Here is an 18823-nt window from a genome sequence, read left to right on the forward strand (position 1 = left end):
GCATTGCCAGAAGTGACAGATTATCTTCTGAAGCAATACATTTTATATCAAATGCTGCAACACTGTGCAATCTATTTGAACAACTTTTAAGGAACATTTAAGAATCCAAAGTTAAATAATTTCTACCCACCATGAGGACACTATCAGCAAAATGCTGATCGTGGGAAACTACAGGACAAACAACCTGGTTTCCTCAATTCGAAAAATTCTGAGGAAAAAAAAAAAACGATGGAATGGGAAACCTACTGATGAAAAGAAACTTAAAAAGACCTAGTGCAATGTGTGACTTTCTTTTTATCACAACTAAAACAATTTAGAAAATGGTATTCACAAGATAACTAGAAATCATCTGACTGAATATTTAATGATATTAAAGAATTACTGCTTTTTAGATGTAATAATGGTATTATGGTTATATTAAAATCTAGCTCTTATGAAAACACATAATAAAATACTTATAGATCAAATGATATATCTAGGATTTGTTTCAATATAGTGAAGGAGATGTGCACGGAAATGGATAAGGCAGGTTTGGCTGCAGGTTGAAAGTTTGTCATCTGGTTAACGGGTACACAGAGGTCCCTCATACTATTCTGTTGTGTGTGTCTATGTTCAAAATTCTCTATAATAAAAAGTATTATGACATTCAATCTGAGTGTTAACTTATCTCCGTATTTTGTGGCATGTGACATTGTGGAATCCTCACCACCACGTGAAACTCTTCCCCTTCTGCAGGAGAAACTTCTGTGCCCCTCCTCCCCGAACTCTCTAGACACTCTCCTCTCATTTATAGGTTACAATTCCTCCTGCTCACCTGTCAGTCAATGGCATAGGGTGGAAAGAGGGCTTCTGGGTCTGTGGACTTCTAGCATTAGGCGGAGGCAGCATAAACTAAAAGGAGAGTTCACACATGGCAGGACCTAACCAAAGTCACTGGCTTCTCCATCCCAGCATCCCAGAAAAATTACACAAATCTACTGCAGAACTAAAGTACATGAGCCTAGAAAACATTTCAAGAGGAAACCATTTGACATCAGATTATTCTATTTTTCACAGAATACCACGATAGCAACCAGCTTGCCATTTCAGAGGAATCTAGATGTGATGGGATCAGTTCTTATGAACTGAAGTAAAGGACCCCGAGAGTGACCCCAACAGCTTTTTGGATGAACTCCATATATTCAAAGAACTTGAAATCTTTGCCACCAGGGGAACTCTGAAGTTTCTCTTCCTTGAGGTGTTGGGTGGTAGAGTCCAACGAACAGTTTTAGGCATAATTTCCAGTGAGTCTGCTGGTACACAGGCAAAAAAAAACGGCTGGCTTTGTTTTATTTCAGAATGGAAATTGACAACTTCGTGATGAGGTTTTGAATCTGACTTATGTTTGCTTTGGAAATAATCCAAACTTTCTGACTCATAATCATACACTTTCTTCTTTCTTGGGCATTTCTCTTTACTGTGTGTACAATTGTAATCATAGTCCCAATGGATGTGGTTCTTCCTAAATAAATCAAATTTGGCTTTCTTTCTTTCTTTGCTTTCTGGGTGCATATGAGGCTTGCCTTGTTTTTTTGCAAGATGTAATTTAATATTTGTTTCAGTTAATGGAGCTAAAGAATAACTTGTTGTGCTTTGTGTAGTCCATAAAAGTTTCTCTTCACTAAATGATATAGCAGATGACCCAGACTGAATTTTTACAGTATTGATTGAACTACAAAACAAACAGTCAGGAGATTTCATTTTGGAGGATGATCTATATTTCCTGCTTTTGTGGGATTCATAAGGAGGTGGTGTCATAAGTAAGGAATGTCTTCTACAGCCTCTAATACGATGGGAGCCTGAATCTTCATTGTAAAATGCTTTCAAATCACTTGTGATTTCTTTCATTTTGTAGAGATTTTCCAAAGGAATGCCTGACTGTAATTCAAATAGAATGCTTTGTGATTCCTCATTTAAATAAGAGTTGGCTTCTAAAAATATAGATTCTTCACTTTCACGTGCTTCAAGAGCTGGACTCTCAATATTTGTCTGAATATCAGTAAAATCTTCAGAAATCTGAGGTGAATGTGAATCAGCTAAACTATGAGTATTTCCCTGAGTCCTTAAATCAAAAGATTTATAGGTATTTGTTTCTTGAAACCATACGTGAACCTGTTTATCTTCCTCTGAAGTCACTTGGGATTTTAGAGTTTCTGAAAGAACTCTAGTATCTTTCTGCACGGCGCTATGTGGATCAGGGTCAGAAGTACTCACATGGGTTGGCTCCAGAAATTTTCTGTTGAGTGATGAGTTTTCATGGGGATTTTGCTTTTTCAAAGAGATATGTGGTTCTAATAGTTCTGTATCAATGGGAAGACTACAGCTTTCTCCACTATCATCTACTTTTTTACTCATCGCAATTGTGTTTAACTTAAGAATATGTTTGGGAAGTGTATTTGGCTTGGGGAACATACTTTCAACAGGAGGCCCCAGGAGAAAACGAAGGTATTTGTATTTTAAATTAAGATCTATTTGATGAAGAGATTTTTCCTCAAAAAGTAACAAAACTCTGTTTTTTCTTTTTGGGACTTTGACAGCAGAGTGAATAGAGTTAGATAAAGGTTTTGGTCTATCTTCAGCTTTGGCCATTGCATAAGATTCTCTTACAATTCTGGGAAAGGCTGCCATTTGTATCTCCAATGATTTCATAGAAAAGTGCATGAGAAGTTTGTCTTTTCTTTCCACTGAGTGATTTTGGAGAATATGAGGCAGTGGCATCTCACTAGCAGAAGTCACTGAGGATGTTCCACTTTCTAGCTTATTAATACTCTTTACCTTTGTAATGATCTCCTCGTTGCCACTTGAAACATTATCAATCGGTGTATTCATGCAGTTGATAGAAGGTGAATCTTTTTGGTATTTGCATTTTAAGCTAGGTTGCATAGTATTAATCCCTTCTAAAGACATAAAACTCATTTTCTTATGTTTTGGATAAAGCATCCAACTGTTATTTTCTGAAATAGCTCCTTTTGGATAAACGTTGAACTTCGGTAAGGATTTTTTTGCCACCTCTGGTATCAGATCCAGTCTTACCTCAAGTGCTTTTGACTCTAAATTATTAGTGAGCTTATTTATTTCTTTGGAAGTAAAATGTCCTACAAGGGGTTTGCACTGCAATTTGGGATATATTGCTGTTGATGTTGTATCTGAATCCTCTGGAAAAGGTGGTGACTTCAAGTCATTAGGTTTACAGGTTTGCAATTTTTCCAGTTTATCAGAAGAAACTTTGTCTTGGATCATATATTTTACCTGGAATTCAAGGACATTTTTAATTGCTTCATAAATAGGAAGTAAACGTTTGGCACTTATACCATCTGCCACTATTTTTATCTCATTACTTTCAACTTGAAGTGGCATAGGCACAGTTCCTAGAAAAGCTTCTTGTTGCTGGAGCTTATGTGTGGTTGTGTCCCATACCGGGTCACTCTGGTCCCTTTGTTTGGATAACGAGGCACAGTCCATGGTATCAAATGGCTGAGTCCCACATTGTGCTTCTTCTACCCCTGGAGGGGGAATATTCACATGTATGGTCCCTTTCACGTGGGTTTCCACATTTTCTTTTGGATCTTCAGACATAAATAGACACTCTGTGGGTGTCAGAATGTGTTTTGGTATCTCTTCTTCTTGCTCAATCATATGAAAGCTCGGTTTTTTAATGATCCTTGAGACATCGTATCCTGGAACACCCCTTTCTTTTGTTTCTGGAGTTAAATTTGTTTTATTTATTTCACTTCTGAGGTTTGCATCTGATTTGACATTAGGAAGTTTCTGCAATTGTTGTTCATCTGCCACAAAGGGCTGGGAAGCTTGTAGAATGGTGTTTGTAAAACTCTGTTTCCCTTTTACAGTCTTTAAGGTGTCCCTCTTAACAATTTCACTAGTGCTTGCTGATTTATCCTGGAATTTAGAAAGACAGATTCTCCTTTCTTTTTCTAGGTTTTTCTCAGAGTCTACTGTTTCTTCAGCGTGGGGGGACCTCATCATGGAAATAGAAAGATTTCTGATATCTATCCCCGAGGCATCTTTGTTCCATGAGGCTGCGTTCTTTGGTTTGTTAATATCATACTCTATTTTCTTTCTATTGCCTGGAGTACCTCGTCCTACGATATCAAGAATCTGTGGAATTGGGTGACTTTGAATTTTCATATTTAAATATTTGGGACTCAATTCTCTTTTCAGATCTGTTATTGTTAATCTGCTTCTCCGGCCTTCCAATTTGGGAGAAAGAGAGATATAGGCATAAAATGAATCGAGAACACCTCCATGCAATTTTTGTCGTTGAATGTTTTGTTTTGCAGTAGATGCTTCTAGTTCCTTTTTATGCTTTTGCTTAATTAGGCAGTTGTCCTCTGTATGAGGGACTGTCTGAGTCTCCATTTGAGGTTCCTCTGCCTTTAGAGATAGAACATGCAGGTTTGCAGTATTTCTTGTGTCCCCTCTTACTTTGTCCTTCCCCATATTGACAATACTGCTCTCATGTGTTTCTATTTTGTCCTCTTCTAGATGTACAGCTCTGTTTGTGTCTATTTTTAACTTTCCTTCTTCCTGATTCACTGTACTGTTATTGTTCATTTCTAATTTCTTCTGTTCCTGATTTATGGTGATATTTGTGTCAGTTTCACCTTTTTCTTCCAGATCTCCAGATGGAAGTGGAAAAATACAGCATGGGACAAGGGACTTCTGAAGCGATTCTAAAACACACTCCCCTTGTTCTGGAACGAGCAATGCCTGCTCTGTTTTTCCTCTTGTGGCATCAAACTCTGTAATATCCATGTGCACTCCTGGTAGCATTTGTAGGCTGGGGTACACTGTAGTTTTCTTGTCCACATCTGTTTCCAATGGTGTCATCTGCTTTCCATTTTGAATTGGAAACTTAAGAGAAAGGATAGAGTTTGGCCTGGACTTGTATCCACTTTCAGACTGTGTCATCACTTGCTTTTTCATGAAAGTACGTTGTTCTTCCATGTTTTGGGGGGTATTTGTGACATTCATTTTTTTGAGTGATCCCTTTGTCTGTGGTGCTGACACTGTGGGAGAAATCATTTTGCATATTTTATCATTACTTTGTGATACTTTTGAAGTTTTTTGTCCGTGGGCACATCTCTCTGAAACAGAGAGTCTTTTTGAACTTACAGGGGTGCCAAATGTAATAAATATTTCCTTGGATATTTTTCTTGGCAGTGAAACTGAAACCTTAGGACTTGTTTCGTGGTTTAAGTTATCCATTATTTCAGTTTCTTCCTTACAAGTTTCAATTTTAGTTGCATCCATTGTGGAAGAGGAGAGAAATGCAGTAAAAGTTTCAGTTTTGTATTTTTCTGACTGACTCTTTTGCCCTGTAAAGAGCCATTCCAGTCTTTTCCCACTTCCGTGGGAACCAAATCCTGTGAAATAAACGTCCTCACCCTGTGAATTTAAAACTAACTGATTCAAACTTCCTTCTGATTTGACTTGCGGTGGTTCATTCCCTTGGTGGACATTGATCATAAAGTTTGAGATCCACTGCTGCCATGACTCTTTTGGGGGCACATAGGGTTCTGCTCGTTTAACAATATTTTTACGATCATCTTCAACTGACTCTCTATTTGCTATTTTCTGGATATTTGATGATTCCTGGAGATTTTGCTGTGGGTAGGAGGATCTTGTAATTACTGGCATGTCTTTGTCCATTTCGTTCCTTGAATCCAGATAGAGGGGAGGTGCAGATGGTATGGAAAGGAAAGTCCTTGTCAGAACCACACACGATTCCCCTTTACCTTTGTGCTCTTTTTTCTCTGGCTCTTTAATATTCAACACAAATTTCTTTGTATTAAGGATATGTGAAATTGGTGAGATCCTTGCCCATTGGCTGTTCACACTGATGTTCATATCTACCGTTTTCACGTCATACCTTTTTTCTTTCTGTAACATAAGCTGTTTTTCTTTTCTTACATCCCCACTCATTGCCTCTGTTTCTGTTGTTTTCCCCACATGCCTTTCTTCCTCTGCTTGGGTACTTTTATCCAGTATGAAGTTAGGTGAAGTAGGTTTGGAAACACAGATTTTTCTTAGAACCGTACCGGGTGGTTCACCTTGACCTTCCTGTTCCTTTCGTTCTTGCCCTCTGATGTGCAGGTGCAGTTCTGTTCTATGGAGCATATAGGAAGGAGGTGATTTCTTTGACTTCAAGGTTATATCTGTGCCTCTCCTATCTACTGTTTTTTCTCTGTCCCGCTCTTTCTGAGGCATATGTCGTTTTTCATCTTCAACATCTTTTGTGATATCACCATGAACTGACTCTGTATGTGCTGTTTCCCCCACATGGGATATTTTCTGCAAAACTGACCTCGCAGGTCTTAGCACTTCATCATCTGTTTGTGTTTTTTTATCCAGTCTGAGAGGAGGTGGGGGTGGTACTGAAGGAGGTGATTTCTTTGACTTCAAGGTTATATCTGTGCCTCTCCTATCTACTGTTTTTTCTCTGTCCCTCTCTTTGTGAGGCGTATGTCGTTTTTCATCTTTAACATCTTTCATGATATCACCGTGAACTGACTCTGTATGTGCTGTTTCCCCCACATGGGATATTTTCTGCAAAACGGGCCTCGCAGGTCTTAGTACTTCATCATCTGTTTGTGTTTTTTTATCCAGTCTGAGAGGAGGTGGGGATGGTACTGAAGGAGGTGATTTCTTTGACTTCAAGGTTATATCTGTGCCTCTCCTATCGACCATTTTTTCTCGGTCCCTCTCTCCTTTCTGAAGTTTCTGTTGTTTTTCATTTTTAACATCTTTCATGATATCACCATGAACTGACTCTGTATGTGCTGTTTCCCCCACATGGGATATTTCCTGCAAAACAGGCCTCATAGGTCTTAGCACTTCATCATCTGTTTGTATTTCTTTATCCAATTTGAGGTGAGGTAGAGACGGTACTGAAGGTGATTTGGTTGGAACCACACCTGGTTCACCTTTATATTCTTGCACCTTTTCTTGATGTTTGTGGAAGATTATGATGTTTACTATTTGCCCTCCATCCTCTTCTTTATTCTGCGGTGTATGTTGCTTTCCTTTTTGTAGACTGATTAAAATATTACTAGCGATGGGCTTTATATATACGTCAACTTCAGAATCTGGTAATTCTTGGGAGTTTACTAGGGGACAAGAGGATCCTGTTAATACTGGTACACTTTCTTCCTTGAGTTCAGTATTCACATTAGGGTGAAGTGGAGATCTAGAGGTCTTAGTCAGAATTACACCTGGCTCACTTTTAACTTTCTGGACCTTTTCTTCTTGCTCTCTAGTTTTCCACTGATGGTCAAGTAAGTTGTGTGCATGTAAAACAGGTGATTTCTTTGCCTTCAAATCCATATCTTTGGGATCCACTGTACGATTCATTTCCATGACTTTTTCACTATCCTTTCCTTCTTTCTGTTGCAAGTGTTCTTGTAATTTTTTTACATCATTCGAAAGTGCTCTATCAGTTGTTTCTGGACATGGTATTCTCCCTGCATCTGATGTTTCTTTGGACTGTAATTGTAGGAGAGACGATTTTGTAATTCTTCTCATATACCCGTCTTCTTCTGTTGTATCAAATTTAAGATCTGGTAGAATAAGTAAAGAAGTACTAATATTTGCCAGACCTGCAACTAGTTCATTTTTCTCTTTCTGCTTCTTTCTCTTTTGTTTTTTAATTTTCCACTGCAAGTCTTTGGTATCGAGCATATGTGGGTGTAGTAATTTCTTCCCCTTAAGATCCATACAGCTGGGGAACATTTTGTCTTTCATATCTATTTTGAGTCTACCTTTCTCTTCTTCCTGTGTTAAAGATTGTATCAGTCCTTTTCTGTTGCTTAACATAGAACTATCCAGTGCCTCACCATATGCTTTTTTGCCTGAATCTGGTGGATCCTGAATCTTTAGTGGTAGAAAACAGAATTGTTTTCTTCCTGGTGCCCCTCCCTTTTCATCCTTTCCAGTGTCCCATTTCAGGTGAGATGGAGGACAAGGTAGGGAAGCAGAAGTTTTCTTCAGAACCACTTCTGATTCACTTTTGCCTTCCTGCACTTCCTTCCCTCGTGCTTTGATATTCAAAGGGAGTTTCTTTCTGTGGCACAGAAGTGCCAGTGGTGATGTCTCGGCTCTCAAAGTTGCTCTTTTGGGGAGTATTCTACCATCCCTCTCTTCTATTTTTAATCTGTCCTTTACCTTTTTATATCGCATATGTTGATTTGCTTTCAGTGTTACATTATGTGAACTAATACCTTCATTTGAATTCACATGTCTGATTTTCCCTGCACTTGATGATACAGGAAGCTTTAATAATGAAGGAGAGAACCCATAGTGCAGTGGAGGAGGCATGGAAGGATAAGTTTTTGTCTGAACCACATCAGGAACTCCTGTTCTCTCCTGCCTCTGTCCTATTTTCTCTTTAATGCTCCACTGTGCTTCCTTTCCATTGTTCAGAGTACAGTGCTCAGGGACACCGAACACATGTGCAGGTGCTGATGTCTGTGCCTTGAAAACTGCAGCACTGGGGTGCACCAAACCACTCGTGGCTGCTCTTCGTTCTATCTCTTTCTGTGGCTGATGTCGTTTTCCTTTCTTTACATGGCTGTCAGTTGATTCTGTAGGTGCTATTTGCCCTGAAGGCAATGATTCCTGGAGCTCAAGATGTGGCATACAGCTTCTTCTCACTCCTGGTTCACCTTCTTTTATTGTTTCTAATTTCAGGTCAGTTGAAGAAGTGGTGAAAGGACAAATGTCGCTGAGAAGTACAACTGTTTCCACATTACCTTCCTGCCCATTTTTCTCTTGTTCTTTGATGTTCACTTGCAGATGCTTTGTTTTGAGTATATGGGAAAGTGGTGATTTCTGTACCTTCACAGCTATGTACCTGGGATGCATTATGCTTTTCTCAGAAATATATGGTTTATCCCCTTCTATCTGTTTCATGTATTTTGTTTTTTTTGAATTGCTTGAGATATCATTCAAAGGTGACACTATATATTTTAATGTCCCTGCATCTGATGATTCTATGTGCCTTGAGAGTGGAAGAAAGGATCTTGCTGCTCCTTGCTTCTCTTGCTTGCCTTCTATACTTTCGTGTAATTTACAGTGTGGTAGAGAAGGTATTGCCAGAACCTCATCTAATTCACTTTTCCTTTCCTGTACCTGTCCCAATTTTTCTTTTATGTTTGTCTGTACTTTTGTTTTTGAGCCACCAACCCTAGTTATGCTCAGTTCATGTGGAAATGGTAATTGCTTTGCCGTGGAAGTTGTGCCTTCAGGTTGTGTTACATATTCCATATCTACTACTTTTCCTCCATCTGCTGCTTCCTGTGGCCTGTGCTCTTGTTCTGTTTTTACATCATTTGAGATGTCCTCCCCAACTGACTTTGTATGTGCTATTTTCCCTGCATCAAATGATTTCTGGGCCTGTAGTTGTGAAAGAGCAGATCTTATTCCTTGTATCACTTGCTTTCCTTCTATTCTTGTGTTCAATTCATGATGAGAAGATGCAGAAGGGAAATATATGAACAGAACTACTTCCTGTTCACTTTCCCCTTCTCTCTGTGCTGTCCCTGGATCTTTGCTGTCTGGATACACTTTACCTTGCTCTTTAACTTCTTGATCCACTGTCTCTTGTTTCTCACCTTGCCCGTCTGCTGTCCCTTGCTCCTCATCTTCTAGATCTACCTTCCTTTGCTCCTCATCTTCTTGGTCCACTTTCACTGGCTCCTCACCTTCTAGATCCATCTTCCCTTGCTCCTCACCTTCTCGAGCCTCATTCTTATGTTCCTCCCTTCCTAGACCCTCCTTCCCTTCCTCCTCACCTTCTAGCTCTGCCTTCCTTTGCTCCTCACCTTCTAGATCTGCTTTCCCTTGCTCCTCACCTTCTCCACCCACTTTCCTTTGCTCCTCAGCTTCTAGATCTGCTTTCCCTTGCTCCTCACCTTCTCCACCCACTTTCCTTTGCTCCTCACCTTCTAGATCCGCTTTCCCTTGCTCCTCACCTTCTCCACCCACTTTCCTTTGCTCCTCAGCTTCTAGATCTGCTTTCCCTTGCTCCTCACCTTCTCCACCCACTTTCCTTTGCTCCTCAGCTTCTAGATCTGCTTTCCCTTGCTCCTCACCTTCTCCACCCACCTTCCTTTGCTCCTCAGCTTCTAGATCCGCTTTCCCTTGCTCCTCACCTTCTCCACCCACCTTCCTTTGCTCCTCAGCTTCTAGATCCGCTTTCCCTTGCTCCTCACCTTCTCCACCCACCTTCCTTTGCTCCTCAGCTTCTAGATCCGCTTTCCCTTGCTCCTCACCTTCTCCACCCACCTTCCTTTGCTCCTCAGCTTCTAGATCCGCTTTCCCTTGCTCCTCACCTTCTCCACCCACTTTCCTTTGCTCCTCACCTTCTAGATCTGCTTTTCCTTGCTCCTCACCTTCTCCACCCACCTTCCTTTGCTCCTCAGCTTCTAGATCCGCTTTCCCTTGCTCCTCACCTTCTCCACCCACCTTCCTTTGCTCCTCACCTTCTAGATCCACTTTTCCTTGCTCCTCATTTTCCAGATCCACTTTCCCTTGCTCCTCACCTTCCAAATCCTCCTTCTCTTGGGCCTCACCTTCTAGATCCGCTTTCCCTTGCTCCTCACCTTCTCCACCCACCTTCCTTTGCTCCTCACCTTCTAGATCCGCTTTTCCTTGCTCCTCATTTTCCAGATCCACTTTCCCTTGCTCCTCACCTTCCAAATCCTCCTTCTCTTGGGCCTCACCTTCTAGATCTGCTTTCCCTTGCTCCTCACCCTCTAAACCCCCTCTCCCTTGCTCCTCGCCTTCTTGAACCACTTTCTTTTGCTCCTCACCTCCTCGAGCTGCTTTCCCTTGCTCCTCACATTCTCCATCGATTTTCCTTTGCTCCTCACCTTCTAGATCATCCTTCTCTTGTTTTTCACCTTCTAGATCTGCTTTCCCTTTCTCCTCACCTTCTAGAGCCACTTTTCCTTGCTCTTTACCTTCTTGATCTGTTTTTCCTTGCCCCTTGCCTTCTCTTTCGGTTTGCTCTTGCTCTTTAAGATTCAATGGTAGGTCCTGTGAAAGTGCTTTCTTTCTTTCCAAATCATTATCTTTTGGATGCATTTTGTCTCTCTTGGCTGATATCTTACCTTCATCCTCTTCTCTTTGTGGCATATATTCTTTTGCTTTTTGTATATCACTTGTGATATCACCCTCAATGGACTTTTTATTTGCATTTTTCGCTGCATCTGATGATTTCTGTTGTGCTAGTTCTGGAAGAGAGTATCTTGTTACTTCAGATACACAGTTTGTTTTTTCTATCCTTATATCCAATTTTAGATGTGAAGTAAAAGATATGGAAGTGCTGGTATTAGGCAGAACCACACTTGGTTCACCTTTAATTTTTTGTATCTTTTCTTCTTGGTCTTTGATGCCCAAATAGACTTCCTGTGAAACTGACAATTTCTTCTTCTTCAAAGGTAAGGCTTTTTCCATTTTTACTCTCTTCTCTTCTTTCTGCATTATATGTTGCATGACTTTTTTAACACTGTTCCAGATATTATCAGAAACAGACTTTTCATATGCCGTTTTCTCAATATCTAATGACTCCTGAAGCTTTGATTGTGAAAAAGAGGGTCTCATTTTTATGAGCATGGCTTCCTCTCCACTTATTCTTGTACCCACTTCAGAGTAAGGTGGACAAGAGATGAGAGCAGAAGATCTCCTCTGAATCTCAACTTTTTTATCTGCATCTTCCTGCATCTTTCTCTCTTTTTCTCTGATGTTCAACTGTAATTCCCGTGACACTGAACATTGTTTTGTCTTCAAAGCTATTCTTTTGGAATGCATTGTTTCTTCCAAAGCTCTTTCTTCTCTACCTTTGTCTTTCTGTGGCATATATTTTGCTTTCTTAATACTGCTTAAAATATCATCAGTTGGCTCCTCATATAATCCCATTGCTTCTGATAATTCCTGGAGTGTTAATGATGGAAGACAGAATCTTGTCATTCCTCGCATGTATACCTCTTTTATTTGGCCACCCCATCCCAGGTGAGGTAGAGAAGGAATGGAAGCACAAGGCTTATTCTCATCCAGACTACTTTTATCTTCTTGCATCATTCTCTCTTGTCTTATATTGTTCCACTGTGGTTCCTCTCCATATAGTAAGTGTTTAAAAGGTGATTTCTTTCCTTTCAAAGTAATACATTTGAGGCCCATTATATATTTCACATCTACCACATTTTTTCCATCTTCCTTCTTTTTCTGTGGCAAATGTTTTGTTTCTATTACATTGTTTAAACTACCTCGACAAATTGGCTCTGCAAATGACACTCTTTTAACATTTGGTAATGCCTGGTGCTTTAGTGATGGAAGGCAGGTCCTTAGTATTCCTGACTTACCTTTTCCTACTTTTATTCTTGAATTCAAATTAGTATGTGATAGCAATGGTAAGAAAGTACATGAGTCTGTCACTTGCACACCTGATTCACCTTTGCCTTCTTGTGCCTTGTTCCCTTGTTTTATAATGTCCAACAGCAAAGGTAATTTATTTCTATTGAGTATATGTGACAGTGATGATTTATTTGCCTTCGAAATAACATTAGGATCCATTATTCCTTTTATATCCACTGCTTTTACTCTATGTTTCTTCTCTTCCTGTGATATATGTTGTTTTATTCCTTTTACATTATTTGAGATAACACCATCAATTGTCTCTTTATCCAGTTTGAGGGGAGGTAAATAAGGGATGGGCTCATATATTTTTGTCACAACTAAATCTTGTTCACCCATTCTATGTTTCATATTTATCATTTTCTCTTTTATGTTCCATGGCAGTTCTAGCTTGTTGTTTGGGGTACCACAGTCACTGGTATTGAATACATGTGAAGACAATGATTTATTCAACTTTGAATCTCTTCTTTTGAGACATGTTATGCCTTTCACAACTCCTTGTTTTATGTCATCCTTCTCTATTTTACTGTCATGCAAAACAGACACACATAGAGAAAGGGAATGTAAAATTATTCCAGGTAGACATACTTCTTTTTGCATCCTTTGATTTGCCTTATGTGAGTCTACCCTCTTTCTAACTCTTAGGTTGGGTGAGCTACCATTTAATATTGAATCAATTACCTGTGCCTCATCTGATGATTTCTTTCCTTTTGGAAATAAAAGATTCGAATATTTTATAGTTTTACTGCATGATTCTAAAGGCAGCATTGTATTTTGTTTTTTCAGTTGCTCTGGAGTAATCAAGGGCACAATCCTTTCTAGTCCATACTCATCTATAGTACTTAGTTGATTTTTAGAACACAAGTCTAGTCCTTTTGTCCTGCTTGACACATTAGCTACTTTTGATAATGTTTCCTTTGTCTGAGGCATTAGATGTCGCTGGAGACAGGGATAATTTTGATAATTTTGTTGCACTGGGGCAGTAATTTGAATAAGGTCTGTTTTGGAGTGAGATGCAGGCTTTGGAAGAGCCTTATATGTACATTTTTCTTGCTCTTCTCCCTTTCCTGTAGTAAGCAAGCCAATTCCTTCTGTATTTGAAGTGTAGTACCCCGGACTATCTACTGCCTTTAATGCTTTCTTTACCCGTGGTGACTTAATCAGAGAGTGAGAAACAGATGTTGAAAAAGCCTTGCATGTACTCTCTTGTTGATGTTCTTTTTTTCCTCTAATATGCAGATTAATTTTTTCTGAGCAAGGAGGTTGATAAGCTGGAATACCTACTTTGTTTGATGCCTTCTCCATGATTGGGCTCAAATTTTTTGAACTCATTTCTTTTGCTGAGACTTCTGTCTTCGAATTTTCAATATGAAGCTGATACAATATGCAAGAACAAATGGATTCTAGAATATTTTCTTTGTTCTTGTTACAAATATTTAGTTGCTTTGCCTTCAATTTTTTTGTAAAGTCCATTTTCAGTCTATTTGATTTTAATGGAATATCAGTTAACTTTGATTGCTCTTTTCCCCATGGATTTACAGTGAAACTTTTAAGGATGCTACCAGTTTTTTTACTTGTGTTCACTGCCTGTTTTAAAGGAAGAGGGTCCCTATTGGGGTGAGATAGAGAGTCCAGAATACTTTCAGGAACGTGACCAAGTTTTACCTGCCCTTTCGGCACTACAGACATCTTGTGCAGGTCCCCTAGATTTGTACAAAGAAATTTCTGTCCTTTGAAACCTAGTAAGATATCAGTTTCCTTTAATCCTCCTCTTCCCAACAGATGTGGGATATTTTTTCTGTTAATGTATATGTCTCCTTCCTTAGCTACCTCTCCTGTATTTTTCAAGTGAAGTTGCATCCTGGGGCAGGAAATAGACCCCAGGTTTGTCATGGAAATACTGCCTTGTTTCAGTGATTCTTGCTCCTTGCAAGTCTGCTGCTGAGAAGCATCAAACTCTGTAAGAAATATATTCTGTCCTTTTGAACTTAATGAAATGTCCATTGTCCTTGACCCTTCTCTCCCCCATGGAATTAAAACATTCCATTTTAATTCCCTTTCCAAATCCGTAAACTTGACATGGTCAGGCTCCTTCTGCACTAGTCGGCTAATCACTAACTGATCTCTATATTGCGAGAGAACAATTTGATATTTTCTTTTTCGCTCTCTAATATATTGTTTTGGTGTTTTAATAGTGTTTGATATAACATGCTTGCAAATGGACTGTGAAGTTGACGTTTTTCTTTTATTTAGTGATTTCTTCAGCTTTAGCTGTGGAGAAATATGTATTGGCTTTCTTGGCTTGTCTCCGTCCCTTTTTACTTCTATAACCTCTTTAATTTGATGTGGAGTATAGCCAGAATCACAAATAGCATTCAGAACTAATTCTGCCGCAGTTTTACCTTTCTGGAATCCCTTCTTTTGTTTCCTAATGGTGCATCTCAGTTCCTCTTTGTTGCTTTGGGTTCCATATCCTGTAATATTAAGCAGCTGAAAAACAAATGCTTTCTTTGCCTTCATTTTTATCCTTTTGGGATACAGCATGCTTTTCATGAAAGTTGTTCTTTCCTTATCTTTGTGGCTTATAACTTCAGTAGAAATAAGCACATCTGTGTAAGCAGAATCTAGGATAATCCTCGGAGCACACAAATTTTGCTGTCCCCTTTGTATGGTCAAGCTCCCATCTAATGCCTTTCCATCTCTTTGCTTGAATATGCCAGAATTCTCTATTGCGTTAATAAATTGTACTCCAGCTGGTGAATACTTTAGAACCAGATTGGGATCCACTTTTGCTTTCATGTCTGTTAATATTTCAAATTTGTTATGCTTTCTAATTTTCCTTCTCCTCTTCTCCTTTTCTTTAATAAGCAAGCGCCGTCTTTCTGTATTTCTTAGTATGTGATCCACATTTGAATTACATGCTTTGTTTGAGATTTTCTTTACCTGTTGAGCTGAACCCTTCAAAATTATGCCTTCCTTTTGCACATCTTCCTCTGGCTTTTCAGTATGAAGATGATCCAGTATGCAAGAGAAAATGGACTCCAGAATAGTTCCTGTGACAGGCTTCTGCTGTTGTGCCTTTAGCCCTGGAATAAGTAATTGTTGCTCTTTTGAAGCTGATGGGCTATTAGTTACCTTCAATTCTTTTTTAGTCTGTGGAATTGGTGGTTTTAAATATTGTTTTGGTTTGAATTCTTTTGTCTTTTTTAAATGAAGAGGTTCCTTCATGGGACAAGGAATGGATTCCAGATTGGTCTCAGGAATCATTTCTAGTTTCCACATCCTTTGCTTCAGGAAATATTTCTGTTGCAGTGCCTCTTGTCCGTCAGTGTAGACTGCTGTTCCTCTTCTACTTCTTGTGGTATCAAGCCCACTACAATCACTTTCCCCTTCCTGTAAAGCTGGTTCAGAGCACACCTTCCTTTGCAAATCTACTTCCAATTTGACATAATTCTGCTCCTTCATTTGTGACGATTTAGTCCTTAATGGTTGGACATGTTGTTGGGGTATGTATGGAAGAATGCATACCCTCTCTTTTGGCTTGTCTTTCTCCATTTTTACTTCTACAAGCTTTTTAATATGAGATGTATTGTATCCAGAGTCATAAATAGCTTTCAGGACTAGATTTGCTGCACTTTTACTCAGCTGGAATGCCTTCTGCTGCAGAATGATCCCTCTCAGTTCTTTTTTATTGCTTCCAGTACCATTTCCAAGCAACTGGCAAACTGGCATTTTCTTTGATTTCCATTGTACCTGTTTGGCATGCATCGTGCTTTCCATATCTGCTGTTTTTGCCTTATCTTTATGACTTATGATTTTAGAATACATAGGTGTGTAGGTGTAAGGAGCACGTGAGATAGTTCCCGAGACACACTGCTCTTGCTGTTTCTTTTGCAGGGCAAGAGTATTGGGATTTGCTATTGTTTTCCAATTTGCAGTTTTAAATTCTTTCTTCTGCTTTTCAATTTGAGGTAGATGTATCTTAGAGGAAAAATCAGACTCCAGACTAAACTGTTCTGTAACTTTTACCTTTGCCTCTTGGTCTATTAAATCAATTTCTGTTTTCTGAGGAGTGATGCTCTTGGGGCACACTGTATTGATTAAAATTGCTTCTGAGTTGAAAGGATCAGGCTCTCTCATTTGATTTGCTCCAAACTTCAATGGTTGGATATACCGTGGAGCTGTTCTAAACAAAACCTGTTGTTCATACTCTTCTTTCTCCTTAACTTCTGCTTTGTTTAGGGCATTTCTCTTTTCAGAAGATTTCTCATATATATCCCAGGTACTAGGTGATTGTTCCATTTTCATATGTAGTAGAATAGGCATAGAAGCACGTATAGATTTTAGCTCTGCATTTAATAAAGTTTTATCTCTCTCAACTTCCTTCTTCTGGGCTTTAGAGTTCTGTTTCTGTTCCTTATTAGTGCTTAGAGCAGCATGACCTGCAGCATTAAGTGACTGTGAAACTGCTGGCGGCTTTACCTTCGAAGGTATAATTTGGGGAATTAACAGGTCAGCTATTTTTAGGGTATCATTCTGTCTTTTAATTTCTTCTGTAGTAGGCCTGCCAACAGAATCTAAGACAATTCCTGCCAAATTGTATAGAGCTTTTTCTTTTAAAACAGAATGGTCAATTTTCTTTTTATCATGTTTACTAGATATAGCATCACCAGCTGGCTCGCTCAGTTTGGCACAAATATTTGATTTCTCCATCTTTGGGAATCTAACTTTGAGACTTGGTTTCAGACTTTTGGGATTTTCTATTTCTACATTTTTTCCTAGCTTCCCTTTGTAAACCTTACTTTGTAAGAAAACAGGTTCTTCCAAAAGCACAGCTTCCAATTTCCCAGGATCAGGCTCCTTTATGAGGCATGCGTTTACCATGAAGTTTTTAATATAGAATGGGCCAGTTTCTATTAGATGTTCTTGCTTTTCTTCCTCACTTTCTCCACCATGTAGTTTTGCTTCTTTTAAACCCTTGGGAACACTTCTCTCGTCAGTGAAACCAGAATACCATGCTATCCCTTCAACTGGTGACTCTACTCGCGTTAGTGGTTTAGGACTAAATCCTGATACTCTCATGTCTGTCTCTGTTTTGAATCTGCTTTGCCTTTTAATGTCAGAGGCATCTGGTGTGAAGTAAATGGTCTTTGGAAATGTATCAGCCACATTTGTATCTCGCTGCATCGCTTTCACTTTGGTTTTTAAATTGGATTCATGTTTCTTCTTATGTTTTGTGGTAAACTGTCTATTGATTTTAAGTATCTGTGAAATTGATGACTTCTTTCTCTTCATAGTTAAACATTTGGGATTCAATATAATTTTCTTTTCTGCTAACTGTACCATGTTTATCTGGCTTTTAGAGTCAGATAAAACAGGCTTGAGGAAATCTAAAGGCCCCAAGAAAGTTGCAGCTAAGTTTTCTTGTAACTCTGCCTTTTCCTCTGTAATATGACTACCCAGATTCTTTTGAAGTGTTCTGCTCGCTGTTGTATGGAATGAGAGTTTATCAATCATTAGTTTGGGTGGTGGACTCTCAGCATCCTCAGTGGCACTGAGTAATGCCTCTCCTATACTTACATACCATTGCCTCTCTTTCGTCTTACACTTCAAGTTGTGCTGCTTTTTCTTTCTACGGCTTCCTGTAGAATCTCTTGTGATATTCATTAACTGAGAAACTGGTAGTTGCTTTGCTTTCAAAGTTACATGCTTGGGACTCATAGTTTTCTTGCTTGCACACTCCAGTGTGTAGGTCTGATTTTTAGATTTAGATGACACAAGGCTGGGGAAGTCTAAAGGTTTTAAGACTGTTCTTAATAAGTTCTTTTGATCCCATACCTTTTTCTCAGAAATAGGACTATCCCAATTCCTTCTAGGATTTCCATCACAGGGTGTATCACATGGTATTGAGCCAACCTCTAGTTTTCCTGCTTTTGGAAATGAAGTCTTTAGATCTGCCATATATTTTATTCCTTCTTGCATTTGAGGACTTTTCTTCACTTTTTCAATCTGAAGCAAACTCATCATATGTCTAGAAACAGGCTCTAAAACAGTTTCTCTAAATTGCGTTTCTTGCTTTGTTTTTTGCACTGTAGAAGACAAATTCTGAGTCCTGCCTTCTGAACTCTTCAGTTCAGATTCTGATTTGCAAGGGCCAGGGTCTTTCATTTGCTGTGCATAGAAATTGAAGTGTTGGTTATAGTGTGGAACTGATTCTGATAATATTTGGGGGATATTTTCCTCTTCATTTTCATGTTGCACATTCATTTTCATTGCATTGCTACATCTGGTTTGCAAATCAGTCAAACAGGCCTTCTGTGCTTCACCATCAAGTAGTGATTTCTCTAACTCT

The 18823-nt window shown here is 39.1% G+C and overlaps 1 protein-coding gene across 1 annotated transcript; it reads right to left on the minus strand.

Moving 5' to 3' along the window:
* Positions 1–10620: 10620 nt before the first annotated feature.
* CCDC168 (coiled-coil domain containing 168) lies at positions 10621–10907 on the minus strand (the record flags this gene model as incomplete). The annotated part of the gene is made up of 2 exons (XM_008583501.1): positions 10869–10907; positions 10621–10809 (listed from the first exon to the last, which is right to left on the minus strand). Coding segments are annotated over exons 1-2 (228 nt in total), but the record flags the coding sequence as incomplete, so codon positions are not given.
* Positions 10908–18823: the final 7916 nt, after the last annotated feature.

The sequence above is a fragment of the Galeopterus variegatus genome, unplaced genomic scaffold (genome assembly GCF_000696425.1).
Source record: "Galeopterus variegatus unplaced genomic scaffold, G_variegatus-3.0.2 Scaffold8, whole genome shotgun sequence".
NCBI classification, from domain to species: Eukaryota; Metazoa; Chordata; class Mammalia; order Dermoptera; family Cynocephalidae; genus Galeopterus; species Galeopterus variegatus.